General features: G+C 41.4%; 2 protein-coding genes across 2 annotated transcripts in view; one reads left to right on the forward strand and one right to left on the reverse strand.

Moving 5' to 3' along the window:
* The window catches only part of LOC308076156 (nocturnin-like), a 459,509-nt gene that overhangs the window by 150,165 nt on the left and 288,471 nt on the right, over nucleotides 1-20,873 (reverse strand). The gene's annotated exons all lie outside the window — the stretch shown is intronic.
* On the forward strand, nucleotides 514-18,887 carry LOC308075762 (phthioceranic/hydroxyphthioceranic acid synthase-like). The gene is made up of 7 exons (XM_080415713.1): nucleotides 514-585; nucleotides 797-890; nucleotides 3,638-3,791; nucleotides 5,410-5,570; nucleotides 6,780-6,986; nucleotides 11,755-11,936; nucleotides 13,053-18,887. Exons 2-7 carry the CDS (start codon nucleotides 833-835, stop codon nucleotides 18,609-18,611), a joined length of 6,321 nt encoding a protein of 2,106 aa, XP_080271839.1. The 5' UTR covers nucleotides 514-585; nucleotides 797-832; the 3' UTR covers nucleotides 18,612-18,887.

Below are 20,873 nucleotides of genomic sequence, written 5' to 3' on the forward strand. Positions count from 1 at the left end.
GCCTGTTATAGCTCCACCAGCAGGTCTAATTTAGCAAAAAGAAATGTTGCACAAAATGCCTCAAACCATGAATGCAGTGTCCGATTGCCGTGCAAGGCCTAAGAACAAATGGTACCCTTTAAACATAAAAGGGTACCAGGAGGCCACAATAACCTACCTGACCTGGCGGAGACCTGTGCTCCGAGGAGCACTTTTTCTAGTTTATATTTGTATTCCTTTTCTATTCCAGGTTACGTTCCTGTAATTTGTATCTTATTTTTGTGAAGCACAATGTAACCTTATTTCACAAAGCACTATATTAATAAAGGTCACTATCTATCCTAACCTATTCAACTTAATTAGGGAACATAAACCTGTAAGATTTGTGAAACAACATGGCTATGATATTATAGATTGCTTACTGGGTGGAACAAGGAAAGAAGAATCATTAATAATTAAGTTATTAATCACATTCAGTCATTTTTGTAGTATGAGCAACCAAATTATTTTATCTACACAGCCTGACCTTGACCTTTCCTGGCCAAGCGAGGGATGGAAGAACGTGCGTTCCGTGGAAAGAGCTGTACTACTCATCAAACTCGTCAGGTAGTTCAAAGTCCTATAAAAAGTCCTTCATCCCCATGGCTATGTTTAAAAACGAAGTGAGCTATAAGTATCACCATGTAAGCCAGGTACACATACAGGTGTAAATGGTATGTTGTAAGAGGCATACTCTACTGTAGGCGTATCATAACACTACATTGATTTTAACTGTTGCTCATCCAATTTGATGAAATGAAAACTGAATGCATTTCAGATTGGCTGAAGTTGTTCACAGTGATGCAGTGAAGCCATGGAAGAAATTGAAGATGGAATTGCTGTTGTGGGCATAGGATGCAATTTCCCAGGGGGTAAGTACAGTATTTTACTTTCAAAAGATATTTTAAGAAAGATATTTTAACCATTCTTACTGCACAAATGAAAACAATATCCTTGAGGTTTAGATTATACCAGTGCTGTGATTTGATCACACAATAGGTTCTATGCACAGTAGCCATTTTGGCAGAAAATTGGGACACTTCTTAGTTCTTTCGGTCTTTTAGGTGTAATGATACTAATTAAAGCTGAACTATATAACTTCCCTCTTCTACCCCGGATTTGAACCCGGTTTCCCGCAAAAGTGCTGACATATTTACCATTTAGCTAATAGAGCCTGCCTGCTTGCTCAGGGGATGAATAGATTATTGACCATCAGGTAAAATGTGTGTCAGATCCTGTGTCTAGGTCAGTGTTTATCAACCTTTTTTGTGCCAAGGCACACCTGGCATAGCCAAAAGATCCCAGGGCACACCTAGATATACGGTATATATATATATATATAATTATATATATATATATACGGTATATATATATACACACACACACACTAGGGGTGTGCCGATACACTAATTTCACGAAACGATACGATACGATATTGGGCACACAAACAAATATTTCTGTTTTTGCATTATTCAGACATGCAAACTTGTAGCTTTTCAGCTTCCACTAGCCGTTTTGAATCCAAATAGGGCAATAGTGTGACACCTGACCCAAAAAAAAACACTGTTGTCACCCTTTTCACCTTGGGCCTGATTATTATTATTGTAAAAAAAAAAATATATATATATATATATATTTATTTATTTTTCAAAATGAAAATTTTTCAAACCATATTCAAACGGCGCGGCACACCTCAGCAGTAGCCCCGGCCCAAAATTGGGACGTTTGCCAGGGTTGATAAACACTGGTCTAGGTGATGACCTTTGACACAATCTAAATGTCTCAATAAAGAGCAGGGAGACAAAATACCACCACCCCAATTGTATACGTTTTATTGTATTACATACTCTACCATACAGATTGGACAAAATTACATTTTATTCATTGATAAAGTTACATAGTGCCGCTTTAAGGCTTTGTTCTATCTAGTGTAGCAGAGTCTTTCCAGTGAGCCAACATACACAATAGCAGCACCCTGATTCTGTTTGACCAAAATGGAACACAAATTCATAATTAGTGTAGGCCTACTTGCCGTAGTGATTGCAGGTATTCTTTATTCCATACAGTTCCATTCCTATACAATTATACTGTAGGGCCTAAAATGTGCATACATCAAATTGACTGGCTTCATTGGGAATTGTTACTAAAAAATGTAAGTGCCTATGTTTTAGCCTTATATGTTTTAACTGGTATTAATTTATTAATGTGTTAAATTCTACAATGTGTGTATCTGGCGAAGTTGACAGTTGGTTACCGAAGATATATTTCAATACAATTCAAGATTCCTCACTATATTTTCTAAATTGTAGGCCAAAATTAATTCAACTGAAAATGAATTTACATGACCAGTAAATATAATGAATGGATAAGATCAGTGGTGGAAAGTAACTAAGTACATTTACTCAACTACTGTACTTAAGTATAATGTTGAGGTTCTATTACTTGAGTATTTCCATTTTTCAATACTTATTGTTTTTTTTTTTTACTTGAGTACTTTTACTTTGGTACTGAAAGTAGGTATATTTTGATTGTGTATTTTGTCAATACTTTGTACTTTTACTCTTCTACTTCTAGGCTACTTGTAACAAGAGTATTTTTACATTGTGGTATTGATAGACTTACTGAAGCGGAAAAAAATAAGTACTTTTCCACCTATAGTAAGACATGCACAACTCAACAGCTCAACACTTTCAACAGAATATAATACTCCAGCAGTTAAAATATTCATGTTCACGTCATGACAGGAATTCATTAATTAATGTATTTATTTACCAGGGACAGTGCACATTAATCAACATGTCAGTTTCCACATCTGTGTAAATAAGCCAGAGTTAGCCAGAAGCTAAATTTCACTAGTCCCCGAGCAGGCTGTTAAAAAGTGGTGATATAACTATCCATACAAAAACAGACATATCAATACAGTACAAGACAAGTAAACATAGTACAGGAGACAGAAGAATTACAGTAAAACATGAGAAATGACACCAGTGACATATAGAGCTGATAATTACCCATTACCCATGATTACATGGTTTGGTTTGCTTTAAGCCATCTCTTGGCTTAAAGGTTGAATTTGAAGGTCAAATAGTTGGTGGTCTCTCTTACTTACTTGGAACTACCATTCCAGTGATGGAGAGAAGACTGTTTTACCAAACACACTACGTCTGAATGGTACATCACAGTCCTCTCCGGTAGTTGCCTTTGTCGCTCTGTCACCACTGTCCCTTCGCACTGTTTCAGTGGAGGAGGTGCAACCCTATTTAAAACCTTAAAAATGAGACAAGCATCTGCAAAATGTTTAAAGTATTTATATATATATATAGTCTTAATACATTGTTATTATATAGTATTAATAAGTATTAAAGTAGTAATAAATTGTACTTTTGAACTATGTGGCAATGGTGGTCACAATTGGCCTTTCGGTCAAGTGTTTTTAATGTCTGTTTGTAAAGTGACTCTAAAGGTTTCAAAGTTGTGAAGCAATATGTTATGTGTGAGAAGATCATAGCATGCATGAAGAGTTTAGCTGCGTCTGTTGTTAGATATGGTTTATATTAGCCTGAAATGTGACAGATTGAATTTCATTGTTTTGGCTATAATCACACATCATTGTACACAGGAGAGGGGCTTGAAAATTTCTGGAAAGTTCTTGTGAATGGGAAGAACTGTACTGTGCCAATTCCCAACGAGAGATTTGACACAGCAAGCTGGTATGACCCTGATGACAGCAAAGCAGGCAAGTCCCGCACAGCGAGGGCTGCTCTTATTGAGGGGTACAGTTATTCATCTTTTTCTTACTCACAACTATCAATACAGTATATAGTGTTATGACCCTAGGGCAGTGGTTCTCAACCTTTTTACATCAAGTACCAGCTCAGAAAATATTTGTCTCTCCAAGTACCACCATTATGACTGATGTTAAAATACAGTAGTGTACACCTACTTCCCATCCTATTCAGCTATGCACAGTTCACACAGGAGGCAAATTAATTCCAAATAATATGATAAAATATGAAAATATAAAAATATAAATTTTCACAGTTGTCAGCCGAAGTCATGCTGTATAAAATGGTAACAACAAAGCTGGCACTTTAACTCTTACAGGTCTCACACGACAGACACAGAGAGACAGACAGAGACAGACAGACAGACAGACAGACAGACAGACAGACAGACACAGATAGAGAGAGACAGACAGAGAGACACACACACAGAGAGAGAGAGACACACAGAGAGAGACAGAGACAGAGAGAGAGAGACACACACACACACACACGCACACGCACACGCACACACACAGCTTGCTAGCGAGACGTTTATCTTTACCGACTTTGCAATATGTGCGAGGGAGCTATGAGAAGTTTAGCTTTTTACTGCGGCTTTGCAATGTGCGAGACATGCCGATAGCTTTAATTGGTCACAGCTGTAACGTTAATCGCCTACTTCATCGTGGCCTGATACAGTTTTTCTCGTTATTAAGAAATCAACTCTTTTCATCAGGCTATGTGTGTTTGGTTCTAAGATGCAGTTAGAAATGGGTTTCATTCATTAGATACACTGTCCTCAGCCCCACTCCAGTTTTGTAGAATCCAAGTTTCAGTTTCATAATAACTGGTGGGTTATTGTGCCATTTGAACGGCAACAATTGGTGCTGGGACCGTCCCGGGTGCGATTTCACTGGTGCGCTGTTCTGTGGTCCGTCCCAGACGTCCACCACTTCAGTTTGCTGCAGGTCAAAATATTCTCCTCTTGTCTTTGACACTTACAATTCCAGTTTTAAGCCACAATTGCACCATTTTAACTCCGCTGTTAATTAGTATCTTGCCACCGTTTAGCTTGTTGTGATCCATTGTGATCGTGGACGCATTGTCGACACAAAGTCAACATAAACATGGCACTGACAACATTAATATACAAGAAAGCAAAACATGTTTTTAAATCTAATTTCCATGATATCATGGTAAAGTTATAAATAATTCATAGTAGTATTTTGATATTAGCCTATAATATGTTTTTGTATTATTCTATAGGCTATCTCAGTCCACTTTTTTCTTTTTTGGGGAGATTGCTCTGCGTACCACCAGAGTGGGCCTCTCGTACGACCGGTGGTACATGTACCACAGGTTGAGAACCACTGCCCTAGGGTCATGTATGTATTTTCCTGTGTGTTGCCCTGTGTATGTATTTTTACCTCATTGGTGTATGGGTGATGCTGAGTGGTGCTGATTGAGTAGCTGGTGTGGGGTGTAAATAAAAAAAAGTTTTTTTAATTGCTTGACATGAATGGAAGAAGCTATTTTATATGTTCAATGTTGTGCTAACTAAACAATGTAACTAATTGTTTTATAAGTAACTTTGTATAACTTCAAATGGCTGTGAATTTCCCTATAGGTTCAATGAATTTGACCACAGGTTCTTTGACATCAGTGACAGTGAAGTGGAGCGCATGGACCCCCAGCAGAAGATGGTTCTTCATTGTGTGTACAGGGCTTTAGAGGATGCTGGCCTACCAATGGAAAAGGCCAGTGGCACAAGGACAGGAGTGTTTCTGGGTAAGGTGGCAAAAATCAAAAATCAATGTTTCTGTAACTCTTGAGTGTAACAATGGATCTGTAAGGATTTTTCGGAGTAGAAAGTAATATATGTATTTATATATATTTTAACTAGGGAATATATAGCCTATATGGAATATATATTAATAACATTGTGTGTGTGTGTGTGTGTGTGTGTGTGTGTGTGTGTGTGTGGTGTGTGTGTGTGTGTGTGTGTGTGTGTGTGTGTGTGTGTGTGGTAGGGCTTTCACGACTAGAGATTTTTACAGGTCGACTAATTTGACCCAGTGGTAGTCGACTAGTCGAAATTTACATTAAAAAAACATTTATTTTTAGGGGGGGCATACTATTATTATTATCCTCCTGCCCTTATTTTTAAGGCGTTTTAAGGGAAGCGCTTCTGGCACAGCAGCACAGCACCACAGCAGCGTCTCCAGGATCCCCATTGCCCAATAATAGGCTTTTATTAGGCATACTTTTGACCCCCTTTTGATAAAAAAATAAAGTCAGGAGGATAATAATAATAGTAAGATGGGCCATTACTAAGGCATTAAAAAAAAAAAAAAAAAAACTATTCGACTAGTACCAACAAGGTCGACTAGCGGTTATACTAGTCGACTAGTTGGTGAAAGCCCTAGAGTGTGAGTGTGTGTGTGTGTGTGTGTGTGTGTGTGTGTGTGTGTGTGTGTGTGTGTGTGTGTGTGTGTGTGTGTGTGTGTGTGTGTGTGTGTGTGTGTGTGTGTGTGTGTGTGTGTGTGTGTGTGTGTGAAATACATTTAGTCTCATTTATAGTGGCACTATGTAACTTTTTTTTAATGAAAAACATTTAATTTTGTCTAATCTGAATGGTAGAGTATGATATCCAATATAACTCATACAATTGGGGTGGTTGTATTTTGTCTCCCTGCTCTTCTATTGAGACATTTAGATCGTGTCAAAGGTCATGTCTCACCTAAACACAGGATCTGACACGAATTTCAACCTGATGGTCAGGATTGAGTTTATCCCCTGAGCAAGCAGGCAGTCTCTATTAGCTCAATGGTGAAACATTTTCAGCAACCGGGTTCAAATCAAATCCGGGGTAGAATAAAAGTTACATAGTGCAGCTTTAAACTGCTATTTCTTAAATTACCTTTTTTTTTAACTTTTAGATAATGTAATAACAACAGCACCCCATCATTTTACCACTAAACTATGTGTATATTGCAGGTTTGATGAACAGAGAGTATGAGCAAACTGCTGCACACCTGCATCCCAGTAGGATTAACCACTGGACTGGCACTGGGCTGGCTATGAGTATCGCTGCTAACCGAGTCTCCTATGTCTTCAACTTCACTGGACCTTCAATGGCTATAGACAGTGCTTGCTCATCATCACTTGTGGCTCTTCATTTGGCCTGTCAAGCCATTAAACAAGGTTGGCAGTTTTGTATGTAGTTGGGGAGACCGAGGGCAATTGTAAAAAAGGTTCTGTTAGTCAAAAATATCTTGAACTATGTGGATGCAATTTTTACGTCGTAGGTACTGTAACTTGTACCTGTGTTCAACTTGTACACTATTGATTGAAATAATGAAGTGTAGTGCAGGGGCAATTGTAACAGCATAATGAGTTTATAGGCTGCATGGGTTCAAATTGCTGGGGATTAGGGGAAAGCCATCTATCTGCTACATGCTGGCGTTCAAATATAGGGCATAGCAGTTTTGATTGATTGATGTACTTTTATTTAGTAAGACATGAGAATCACAGTACATGGAAGTACAAATTCACAATACAAGGTCTACTAAACTGGACTCATTAAGCACTTGGCTTGTTTAAGATGAGAACCCCATGCACACAAATCATGATGACATAAGAGACAGACAGATATACACACTACTATACAGAATGTCATACAATCAGCTTTCAGGTTACTGGTATGAAGAGAGAAAAAAATATATACAAAAGAAGAAAATGAAAGGGGGGGGGGGGTAGGTTAAGACTTAGACAGGGGCCATTTTCGAATTGCAGCCTCCTGAAGGTGTATCTTTAGGGCAGTTTTGAAAGTGAGTAGGGTTTTACACTCCTTTACTCCGAGTTCATTCCCTTAGTTGAGCCAAATCTGGGTTGAACATGATTTGTGGAGCTACCTCTGGTGTTATGATCATGGACTTAATTAACATTTTGGAAGTATTTTGACAAATACAGGGGGATCCCAATGCTGTGGTGTATCTTGAAGACCAGGCCCATAGCAAGTTGCTGTACTCTGTCCTCAACCCTAAGCCATCCAATCCTAGCAAAATAAGCAGGGGTTAGATGGGTTTTGTGATTGAGGCCAAGAAGTAGCCTTACAAGTTTGTTTTGGGATGTTTGGAGCCTTGTTTTTAAGGCCTTGGAGGTGTTGTGATACCATGAAGTGCATGCATAATCATAATGACCTTGAATGAGGGCCCCTGCAAGAATCTTCAGAGTATTCTTACTGACTAGACGATCAATCCTCCACAAATAGCGTGTTGTTTGGTTGACATTTTAGATCACTTTTTCGGCGTTTTTGTTACCAGAGAGGTTTGCCTCCAAGATGGAGCCCAGGTAGGTAATTTCATCCTTTCTTTTGATGACATCATCACCCACTTTGACCGTGAAACTCTCTGCCTTGCTAAGGTTAGGACTGGACCCAAAGAGGATGGATTCAGTTTTACCCAGGTGTAATGAAAGTTTGTTGTCAGAGAGCCAGATGCAGATCTTGTTGAGTTCAGAGCTAGAGTTTTCTCAACCGGGTCATCTGCGAACAGGAACAGTTTGCAGTCGCAGGCTGAAGACATATCATTCACATATATCAGGAACAGTAAAGGTCCTAGTATACTTCCTTGAGGAACACCACAAGTCACAGGGAGGAGGGGGGACTGGGTGCCGTTTACTTCCACCACTTGCTCCCTCCCTTCCAGGTAGGATCTCATCCAGTTCACTGACGTATCATCAAAACCTATTGCTTTGAGCTTATTGATCATGATTGGGTGATTAACGGTGTCAAAGGCCTTCAGGAGGTCCAGCATGACCATGCCGCAATATTTGCCCTTGTCGACATCTTGTTTGATAGAGTCGTTCAAATAGAGAAGGCATGTGTCAGTGGAGTGGTTTGTTCTGAAACCAGATTGGAATTTGTAGATTCGATTTTTCTCGGCAAGATACTTATCGACCTGTTCACAGACTATTTTTTCCATGACTTTCGAGATGGAGCTAAGAATAGAAATAGGGCGGTAGTTGCCAGGGTCTAATTTGTTTCCTTTTTTGTACAGAGGGGTCACCCTTGCTTTTTTGAAATCGTTAGGGACCCGTCCCTGTATGATGGAGAGGTTTATTATGTGGGTAATGATTGGAGCAATGGAGGCGGCTGAGTGTTTTAGAAATTTGGCGGGGATATTGTCGAGGCCTGTGGCTCTGTGTTGATGAAGAGCACTCAATTTTTTAAACACCTCTTCTGTTTTCACAGGGGAGAGTTTAAAATCATCTTTGCGTACACCCTGTTTTTCGTAAAATGAGTCAACATACTCTTCACCATAGCACCCAGAGTGAGGGGGTAGTTTTTCAACCAAATCTGAGGTTATGGTCGTGAAGAATATGTTGAGGATTTTACTCACTTCATGTTTGGATGTGGTGAGAGTGTCATTCACCTTGAGGCTTATGTTTGTAAACCTGGTTTTCAATTTCTTGCTGCAGCCTAGTAGGTTGTTGAATAGCTTCCAAAGCTCTCGTGGTTTGCTTTGATTTAACTCAATTTTGTCATCGAGGAAGCTTTTTTCTGCTAATAGGAGCATGCCATTAACCTTGTTTCTTAGCTTGTTTTTTTCTTTTTCAAGTATAGCTACGTGGGATTCGAAACCTTTGTTAAAACATTTGGCGAGTTTGATCCTACCTTTATGAAACTCAGAACACTTTTTGTTTCTGACTTTCATGGCAGTAAGGATGTCCGAATTCATCCATGGTACCGAGCGGGTTTTGACCCTGATGGTTTTCATGGGAGCCACACTGTCCAAAATTTTAATTAACTTGGTTTTGAAACCAAGCCAAGATTCGTCTACCTGTGTGCTGTTTAGTATGTCGGACCAGTCCTGTTCCTCTAGCCTGTGATCTAAGTCCTCACTCTTATAGTTTTTGAGGTCTCTGATCGTGACTGATTTGTGGTAACCGGTCTTAGGTTTACGTTTCTTTCTGGTGCAGAAGATCATGTTATGATCAGATATGCCACAGGTAGAAACACCACTATTGAGGATTTTGTCCTTGTCCGTTGTTAGAATGAGATCTATGGTAGTTTGAGTGGAAACACACAGCCTTGTGGGCTGAGTGATCAGCTGGTGGAATGAGTGCCGATGACAAAACCCCTTGAATGACTTATACACTGACGCTTCCTTACGGAGCATGTCTGTGTTAAAGTCACCAAGAAGTATCGTCTCCGCATATTCCACCTTAGCTAAACACTCCTCAAGTCTTTCATAGAAATCAGTCTGGTTAGGAGGTCTGTATATGGTACCGACTAGCACAGGTTTGGCATGTTTAAAAATGATCTCGACCCACACAGCTTCAATGGCTGCATCCTTCAGGTCTTCACGAAGGATGCAGTCATTTTCATTATGTACATACATGCATACACCACCCCCATTTCTCCCATTAATGCTCCTATCATTTCTGAAGAGTTAGTAGTTTTCAATTTCAATCTCAGAGTCCATTATCGTATGATCAAGTTTAGTTTCAGAGAAAGTTTAAATGTCAACCTTACCATCATAAAACATCTGCTTGATTTGTGTTAGCTTGTTTCCTACAAGGGAATTCACATTGAGGTGGATCATGTGCAAGCCTACACCAAAAGACTTGTTCATTTGTTCAATGGAGAGATGTTTATCCACTGAGAGAAAACGGGGTATCGGGGGGGGGGGGGTGTTGTGGCGTAAGCGTCCATCAAAGCCTTTGTTCCGTCGTAAGCAGCCAACTGTGGGGGTGGGGGGTTGGGGGGGATGGGTCGCGGGGGCCCCAGCACGGCCTCTGCTAGGACCCTGGCCTGAACCGTAGGTTGAAAACGGTGCATCAGGGCCTCTGCTTCGGTGAAAACAGCTAGGTGACTCCTTGGTTCCGCGTCCTCGTCTATGCTGCATCTCCCGGTTGATCGCCGTGGCACGTCGGTGCAAGCGTCCTCGTCGACGGCTGCGGTGGAAACAACGTGGGTGTTTTGGTTGATCATTTGGGTTGATTCGCCTAGTTGAGTTGGCGGGGAGCCATTGATGTTGTCGACGTAGCTAGCTTCGGCAGCAACGCTGGTTGGGCTAGCTCCGGTGATCCGGAAGTTCTTTGTTACAGCCTGGCTTTGTTGTTGTTCGACGTTGCCGTTGGCAACGCTAGCAGCGTTAGCAACGCTAGCAACGTTGGCAGAGTTTTCCTCCCTCGCCAAACGGGCAGAAGTTTGCCTGGTGGTAACTGGGCCTGGATTAACGTGGATATCACCCGACAGGAGAAGAAAAAGGATGATTAAATATCTTCGGTCCATGCGTCCTGTCGGGGGTGCGTTCTTCTTTCTAGCCGAATTCATGGCCAGGAGTGTATGGAGAGCTCCAGCCGTGAATCCCAGATGTTTCGTTGATACAGTAGCGCCGATCAGGTAGAAATCAGAGTGTTTTTCGTTTCTCATTTCCCGTGGATTCCCCTTTTCTGTCTCCATCAGGTGTAGATTCTGTGGAGATTCAAGGAATGAATCCGTCGTCCACAGAAAGATGAAGATGAGAAGCAAATCCAGTGAAAATCTGGCAAAAATGTTGCCGTGAGTGCGGGAGCTAATTCGCGTGCGACTGTCCATCTCGGCGTCTAGACTAGGACGTGGCAGTGGCGGCCATTTTGTGGTTCCACAGATAGAGAGCCCATAAGCCACTGCTATAGCCCTATAGAGGCGACGGAGATTGCTGAAAGTGACACATCTGCCTGCCGAAACTGTCGTATTTGGCCATGCGTAGGATTACAGCACTATATACTTTGCTGTATGTCAATAGCGAAAATAGCCGACCTACAAGCTCACAATGAGCTTATAGATGTGAGCTTGTAGCCTAAATCAGCTATTTTCACCAAATGTTCACCTATTTTCACAGATTGCTCATCAATTATGACATGCCCAGAAGAAGGAAAATATGAATTACTGCTTAAAATGTTTTATATTCTCTCTATTCAGGAGACTGCGAGATGGCTCTGTGTGGGGGAGTCAGCTGTTTGATCGATCCAACAATCTTTGTTGCTCTCAGCAAGGCAAAGATGATCTCACCTGATGGAACCTGTAAACCTTTCTCCAGCACAGCTGATGGCTATGGCAGAGGAGAGGGCTGTGGGGTTGTTTTGCTGAAACCACTAAGAAAGGTACGGATTGACAAAAAGTTATTGATCATGAAAAATAACCAATTTGGTGGAAATGCAGCATCTATCAGACTGCAGTGAGACAGACTGACAGTGCCCATGAACCTGTCAAACTACTTCCCTGTAAAGTGAGAAATGTCCATGGGCACGGCATCAGAGGGAGCTCCTCTGGCCTTGTTCCCCCTAAATTCGGCACACACATGGGGAACTATAGCCTGGTAAACCCCCCTCCCTCCGGAAATCTCATTTGCATTTGATTTCAGGAAGGAGTCTGGGATTGCACAGGGAGTAGAGCTGCCCGGTCGCTGCGTTTGCGAACCAATCAGCGGCTGCTAGGGGCGGGATCATCCAATCACCTGCCAAGTATCTTGAAAAAATGAAACGCTGTTTGTCATCGATTCTGCTACCGGAGTCTCAGATGGAAGTAGGCTGTGAAACAAAATGTGTGTCGCAAGCTTCTTCCATTTGACGGAGTCAGGTTAGGGGAACTATACCACCACCAAAATGTGGAGTGCCCTACCAACAGCCAAGAATCATCTTGATTCCCCATCATGTAAAACTGACCTAAAAAATGGCTGTCCTCAAATCATATATGGACTTAGATAATTTTAGTCCCTATACTAGCTTGCCCCCAGATATGAAAACACCACACTTCTCAGCAAACTCAATTTTTCCGTTAATATATATATTATTGCTTAGTACTGCAATTTAGTGTTGTTGCTGTTATAAAATGTATTGTATGTATTGTATGTCATGATGATGAATTGAGTACAGTGGACCACAATGGAAACAAGCCCATTGGGGCTTTTGTGTTATCCTTTCAGTATTTTTTTTTACTGAACTGCCGTACTTTGTGTTATCCTTTTAGCCTTTTCTTTTACTCTACTGCCGTATTGTTTTAAAAGTTGTTAATAAAGTATTCAATCAATGAATTTGATTGCACGTTAACAGTGCATTGCATCATTGACTACAAAAGTGCACTTCTTGGAGCACACATCTCCGCCAGGCCTGGTTGCCTACCCAGGGCTACCCATGACAATAAAATTATAATCTACTCAGTAGATAATATCCAGTAGATTCTATTGGATATAACATTACAATTGTTTATTGTTTACACAGGCTTTACAAGAACATGACCATATATGGGGTGTCATTACCAAAACGGGAGTCAACCAAGATGGCCGCTCGGTCACTCCAATCACCAAACCCTCCATGGTTCAACAAGAGGAGCTGCTGCGCCGTGTCTACTCAGAGTCTGACCTGCATAATGTCCAGTACATAGAGGCACATGGGACTGGAACCCCAGTCGGAGACCCAACAGAGGCTGGGAGCATCTCAAACGTCATCGCCAAAGCTAGGCCTCCAGATTCAGAGACACTCCGCATCGGCTCTGTGAAGAGCAACATTGGACACACAGAATCTGCAGCTGGAGTGGCAGGGCTTATTAAGGTACTGTTAATGATGAAGCATGAGACCATTGTTCCAACTTTGTTCTACTCAGAACACAGTGACAGTATAAATGCCAAAGCCCTAAATGTAAAAATTCCTACTGAAGTAGAGATATGGAATTTCTCTGGTGAAAGAATTGCAGGGGTAAACAATTTTGGTTTTGGAGGAACAAATGCACACGCTATTGTCAAACAACACAAACAGACAAGCTTTCCTCTAAAGAGTACATGGAAACAAAATAAGTATTTGGTCATGTCAGCAAATTCTCCTAAATCCCTAATTTCCATAATGGAAGACACCATTAAACAGGTAGATGCAGACATCGCTGTTGATCTAGACTCGCTGGTGTACACATCAGCTTGTCGAAGAAGCCATCAAAAACACAAATACAGGAAGGCCTTTGTGATTTCTTCTCTGGCCGAGCTTAAGGGGCAACTAAAATCTACCCTGAGCAAAGATGTTACCCCTTCCTACTCAGATGTGAAGCTGGTGTTTGTCTTCTGTGGGAATGGTGTGACCTACCATGGCATGTGTAAGCAACTATTGAAACAGGAGACTGTATTCCGAGATAAGGTCAAAGAGATTGAGAAACTCTTCCAAAGATTCAGTAGACTGAGCATTTTGGACAGACTTGAGAGTGAGTTTGAGAGTAGTGACTTCTCAAGCCCAGATGTCATCCAACCACTCCTATTTTCTATCCAGGTTGGCATTGCCACCCTCCTCAAGTATTGGGGGGTCAAACCTGATGCCATTCTTGGGCATTCTGTTGGTGAGGTCGCTGCTGCTCACTGTTCTGGCCTCTTGTCTCTTGAGGATGCAGTGAAGGTGATCTACTACCGCAGTACCCTCCAGAGCAAGGTTACAGGAGGCAAGATGCTGGTGATCAGCAACATGGCTGTGTCAGAGGTTCTTAATGTTATCCCTCGTTATTCTAACAAGGTTTGCCTCGCTGCTGCCAACAGTCCCCAGTCCTGCACTCTCTCTGGTGATGCAGAGGCTATAGAAAGCCTCCACAGTGAGTTACATGCATCAGACATTAGTCAGAATCTGTTCCTCCGTGTTCTGAATGTCCCTGTCGCTTACCACAGCCACATGATGGATCCAACTCTATCTGACATAACAGACAGTATCGGCTCCTTACAGGTGAATGATCTAGAGACAGAGCTGATCTCGACAGTGACAGGCAAGGAGGTAGCACAGCATGATTTTAGCACAGGAATGTACTGGGCCAGGAATGTCCGGGAGCCAGTATTATTTGAGCAGGCAGTGAGAGCAGCATCTAAAGGAAAGAGGAATACAGTGTTTGTAGAGATAGGGCCAAGGAGAGCCCTCCAAAGGAACATCATGGAAACTTTAGGAAACAACACCCCTGTACTTGGATCAGTTAAACCAGAGAAAGATCATGAAACAATGCTGGGCCTTGTGTCTAAGCTTTTTGAGCTGGGGGTTCAGGTAGACTGGAGTCAGTTCTACAGAGGATGTGAGGCATCCCCATTGCCCTTCCCAAGATACCAGTTTGATTGCGTTAAACGGGATATAATCATTGAAGCAGCACAGAGAAGCACAACAACTAACCACCCTGTGCTGCATCAAACTGTCAAGGACAGCAACACATTCAGCTGTGATCTGTTTTCTGACTCATTATCCTACCTGCAAGAGCATAAACACAATGGCATACCCATTGTTCCTGGTGCCTTCTATGTTGAGTTGGGTTTGGCTGCTTTCATGGCAAATGCCAAACCAAAGATACCACTCAGCTCTCTTCAACTGAGTGTAGATTTTCATAGTCCATTTGAAATAATGCAGAATACACCAGAAATGAATGTGCAACTAGTGCCAGCAGTGAACGGGTCTACTTTCAAGGTGTTCTCTGCATCTGTCATTTATGCATCAGGCACATTAGCTTGCAAGCAAGAAAGGGTCAATGAAGAGAAGAGTATTGCATTAAACTCCATCTACAAAAGATGCAAATCTGTCATGAGCTCTGAACAGCTCTATTGGTGTCTTTCTCAGGTGGGCTTTCAGCACGGGACTGTTTTCCAGAATAAGAGCGATGTGCATTATGGGGAGGAATTGATGGAGGCATATTCAGTTGTAACAGTTCCAGAGGACCTACGGCCTCATTTATACGACTACTGCATCCATCCTGTTGTACTTGACTTCCTGATGCAACTTCTCCCGGTTACGGTAGCATATGCATTTGCAGGAAGAAAACCATTCCCTGCAAAAATTGGAAGTGTGACAGTGTTGGAACCACTGCAACATGAGATGATTGCCTACCTTAGATTAATTGATTGTGGTGTTAATCACTTTGAAGTCTGTGGCTTCTTCGCAGATAAAGAGGGAAGAGTGCTGGTGGAGGTCAAACATGTGTTGGTCAAGTTCCTTGGAAGTCGCTTTCATGTCGTTGAGGAATACTTCTACCACAATGAATACAATGTTGTCTCTGAAAACATCACCTCCCCTGATCTTCCTAAGGCCTTGGTCTTCTGTGACCAGTTAGGCATAGGTAAAGCAATGCAGCAACACCTGGATTCAAGATCTCGATTCATTTCCTTCTCACATGCAAAGGAAATCTTGAGTCATGGATTCCATACTCTTTTGGTAAACCTCAACATCACAGAAATAGGGAAACATTTTGATGATATTTTGTTTTTGTGGGGCCAAGAAGATCTCTCTTCGGTGGCAGCCAATAATGTCATGCATAATTTGTTGAGCTGCTGTGAGATATTCCGCCGAATAGTCCTTGAACTGAAGCTAATTAAGTTCCCTAACTCTATCAGAGCAATAACCTACCGTGCTGCTGAAAACACAGTAGACCACATAAGCCCAGGCTTTGCTCTGTTTGGCATGACAAGATCATTTGCTGCAGAGTTAACAGAGCTTTCTTTTCAACTGATTGACATAAGTTCCATCTCTGCTAAGGACATCAGTGCACTGTCTCAGATCCTGAGATCATACCCATGCAGTAAGTTCCCAGAATTGGTAGTAAAAGATGGGTCCGTTTTGGAACCTTCCATTGTCCGTACCCCTGTTCCAAGTGATATTAACAGCTTTGACGGCAACTTCTGCTCCACACTGTCTGATCCCTGCATCCTTCAGACAGCTGATGCATATACAATGACAAAGCTGTCCGCTGTTCATTTCAATGATAATGACCACCGGCCTATTGCTGAGTCATCAGTTGAAATTCAGATCAGTAAGATGTGTGCTCATACTTCTGACTATTTTCCTGTCAGTGTTTCTCATATGAAATATGGCCAGACTATCTACTGCAACAAACAAGCATCCCAGAACCATAATCTACTCGCTCTGGATTTCAGTGGCACGATTACAGCAGTTGGAGAGGATGTTAGAAATTTTGAAGTTGGAGATCATGTTGTTGCTTGTTACCCTGTTCAGGCAGTAACCACAGTCTCAGTGCCAGTAGATGCATGCTACGGTAGCAAAGAATTCCCATTCTTGAGGAGAACACCTTGTGTGTCATACTTTGTCCTAGCATGGGAGATCCTGAAAAGAGCAAACAACGGAGGAAACAAACAAAACCTGGGAATTATATCTTCAGTTCCCGACTCTGTGCTGATGAAAGTTTTAACTCTCACAGCTCACAAATCAGGATGGAATGTCATAAGTAGTACACAGTGCAATGGGTCTTTTGAAGATGAAAAACAAGTGGAGGCCTTTGTCCTCCTGCCCCAGTTTGATGAGTCCATGATTGCTAACCTTTGCAACGTTCCTGGTGTACAAAATGTCATTGTAGTCTGTGAATCTCAGTCTCAGTGTTTAGTGGCTCATGACTCATTTCAAAATGTAAGGGAAGGTGTTCATCTGCAGACCATTCAAATGCCAGTGGTTCTACAGAAGAGCTCCCTGACTGCAAGTAGGTCCCATGTTTACCACTGGCTTAAGTCCATGAACTTGGACAGGAAATCATTTTCCCTTAACAATTTTACCTTGCAGAGTGTGACATCCGAAAGTATGGACAATCACCTATTGGAAAGATCAAAGTCATACTTCAATTTAAAGACCTTGCCTGTGGTGGCACTGGCAAAAGATGTAAAAGGTGGTCTATCTGTTATTCCATTGCTGCCTACAAAGAAACAGCTTTTCCGTAAGCGGGCTGTGTACATTGTGACAGGCGGGTTGTCAGGGTTGGGCTTTGAAACGGTCAGGTTCATTTGTCAGAGAGGTGGAGGACATGTTGTCATACTCTCCAGAAGCAGTCCAACAACAGAGATGCAGCAAAAGATAAAACATGTAGAGAAACAGTTTGGGACCATCATTACCATGCAATGTGATGTATCTGTCTCCGGGAATGTGTGCAAGACTATTGAAACAATTGGCCAGAAATTCCCCACTTGTCCAATCAGAGGAGTGTTTCACAGTGCCGTTGTCTTGCATGACGGGTTGATTGAAACCCTTAACGAATCTCTCTACGAGAAGGTCCTCAAGCCCAAAGTGAATGGTGTTCTGAATCTGCATCATGCAACTCAACATTGTGAGTTAGATTACTTTGTGTGTTACTCCTCCATCTCTGCCTTCCTAGGAAATGCATCACAATCGAACTATGCAGCAGCCAATTCGTTCCTCGACACATTCTGCCATTATAGACGCAAGCTTGGGCTCCCAGGCCAGTCTATCAACTGGGGAGCTTTGAACCTGGGTCTTCTTTTAAACAAGCAACACGTCCATAGGTTTCTGGAGGCAAAGGGAATCATGGTGCTGGATGTTGCTGACATTCACGCAAGTTTGGAACAATGCCTTGTGATCAACAGACCCCAACAGGCTGTGTGCAGGTTTAACTTTAAAAACATCAGATACAACGTCCTCTACCAAAATTCCTCCATGTTAATACGTTTGTCTCCTTTGGTGGAAGAGGCCTTATCAAAATTCAAGCAGTTGGATTCACAGACAAAACAAGCAGACTCAGTCACACCAAGTGACTATGTCAAATCTTTACTTAGTGAGACTGTTGGCATTGATAAGAGTGAGTTGAGTGAGGAATTGTTGCTCTCCTCTTTAGGCATTGACTCAATGCAGGCTATGACTCTGCAGAACCTCATCTTTCGGGAGAGAGGTGTGAATGTGCCTCTGGTCAAACTGCTGAACCCCAATGCCACACTGTCAACACTGGTCACCATCTTAACTGAAGGAACTAGCAGTGAACATGTGAATGATGACCAAGGGTCCACTTTGATTCAAGAGACAGATGCTATTTCAAGGCAATAGTATCATTTTAGCAAATGCTTTTAGCTAATACATTATCAAGAGGTTTATATGTCAAAAAAGCATTACTGTTTTTGTTTTTGTTTTTGTTCTTATTGTCTTGATATTGTAGGTATTGTGTATAATTAAATAATCAATCAGCCAACAAACTTCAGTTGGTGCTAGGACTGCTCTTTTCGTCCTACCACGTGTCGTCTCGACATGTGTTCTCCCGTCATGACAATATGTGCCCTGGTTAAGTTTAGGCATGTGTCACCCTGTCCAGATGTGTTCTCTGTCACGATACGTGTCCTTTCTGTATCCGTTTCCCTTTCTGTATCCCAATGTTTCGGTCGCTCGGACCTTCATCAGGCATAATGTGACGAAAAGTTTTATCTTCATTAAACTATATTTGTATAAGTGAAGACGGTGTTTGGGACTCCACTCTTTTTTGCTCTTCTCAAGTTCATTACACACCTGTCCATTTCAGTAGGTGTGCAAAATGACTTTTTCTACTAAGAAGCAGAATGTTGCCTTATTTCACAAAGCACTATTTTAATAAAGTTTACCATCTATCTTAATCTATACAACAACATGGCTATGTACTATAGACTACTTACTGGAAGAAGCAAGGAAACAACAATCATAAACTACTGGAACAACTGGAAGCAGAATGTAACCTTATTTCACAAAGCACTATATTAAAGTTTACCAGCTATCTTAATCTACACAACAACATGTACTATAGACAACTTACTAGAAGAAACAATGAAACAACAATCATTAACTACTGGTGATGGCATTGTAGCACTCCATTATTGTTTTACATCTCCCTGTTTTATCTCTCCTCTTTTAACAGATTATATGTAGGCCAGAAGGTGTGTATAAGGAGGAAGAAGATCTTCTTCATCAATTTGGGTTCTTTGAAGAACATAAGGAAGAAATCCAAAACACAAACAATGTCTCTTTATCAAAACTAAATAACTAATATCTTTCAGAATTATCCATAGCATTCAAACATCAGAGACAGCCTTTTCCGGTCTACCAGAGGACAATCCAGAAATAGCAATTACATTCCCTGTCATTGTGGCGATTCTTGGTAAATTACCTCAAAATATATATTTTTAGCACTTTCAGCACAGAAACGCAAAGTAAGTAAGTACATTGTATTTATATAGCACTTCTCACAGAGAGATCTCACAAAGTGCTTTACATACAGTGAAGAAACAAAACACAGTATTAAAGCAGTAAAAGGCTGTACAATTCATCTCAAGCAGGACAACAACACAAGCATGGGAAATAAAGAAATGTACATAATCAATCATCAATAATATCAACAAACGCCTGTTCAAATAGGTTTTAAGGTTGTTCACAAAACTTAAGTTGTGGTAGAGCAAGTGTAGGGGCTACAGTCTGAAAAGGCTTTGTCACCTTTAGTTTTTAGTTTAGTGTGGGGAATATCTAACAGACCCTGTTCAGCAGACCTTAGGGCCCTGCTGGGCACATTGATTGATTGATTGATTGATTGAAATTTGTATAAGGCAAAAAGAATGTAAAACATCACAATTACATTTATAATACTTTTGTCTAAAAGGTCCGTCCAAAAAAGTCCTTGCAGACTTGTTTCCGTTGAGGTCCTTGGTATTCATTTCATAGACAATGAATAACGTGGGACCAGGTCAGTTAAGTATTCTGGGGCCTGACCATGCAGAGCTCTGTATAAGCGAGCACCAGGACCTTGAACTGGACCCTGAAATTAACAGGAAGCCAGTGCAAAGAGGCCAGGACTGGAGTGATGTGGCACCTTCTGCTGGACCTGGTTAACAATCTGGCAACAGCATTTTGAATTAGTTGGAGGCGATCCATTGTTGTTTTACTGAGGCAGGTAACAAGTGAATTGCAATAGTCCAAGTGTGAGGAGACAAAGGCATGGATGATCATGTCTAACTCAGGGTATGAGACAATTGACCTAAGCTTTTCAATGTTCCTAAGGTGGAAGAAACATGTACAGGTTACTGATCTGATATGTGTGTCAAGGTGCATGGACTGATCAAAGTTAACACTAAGGTTTCTGAGATTGGAGCGCACACTGTATACATTCCCAGGATTGACTATATCCTCAATAATACTGTTCTGGGACTCATCCAGGCGAGACATGAATCCATACATACTGTATAGTAACTTAAAGGAGTAGTTCACCCCCAAAAAAATCTTATTTTCTATCAATTACACACCCCATGAAGCATTGAATTCATGGAGATTTATATTTTCTTTTACACATTCCTA

The sequence above is a fragment of the Gymnoscopelus braueri genome (assembly GCF_963280865.1).
Source record: "Gymnoscopelus braueri genome assembly, chromosome: 20".
NCBI classification, from domain to species: Eukaryota; Metazoa; Chordata; class Actinopteri; order Myctophiformes; family Myctophidae; genus Gymnoscopelus; species Gymnoscopelus braueri.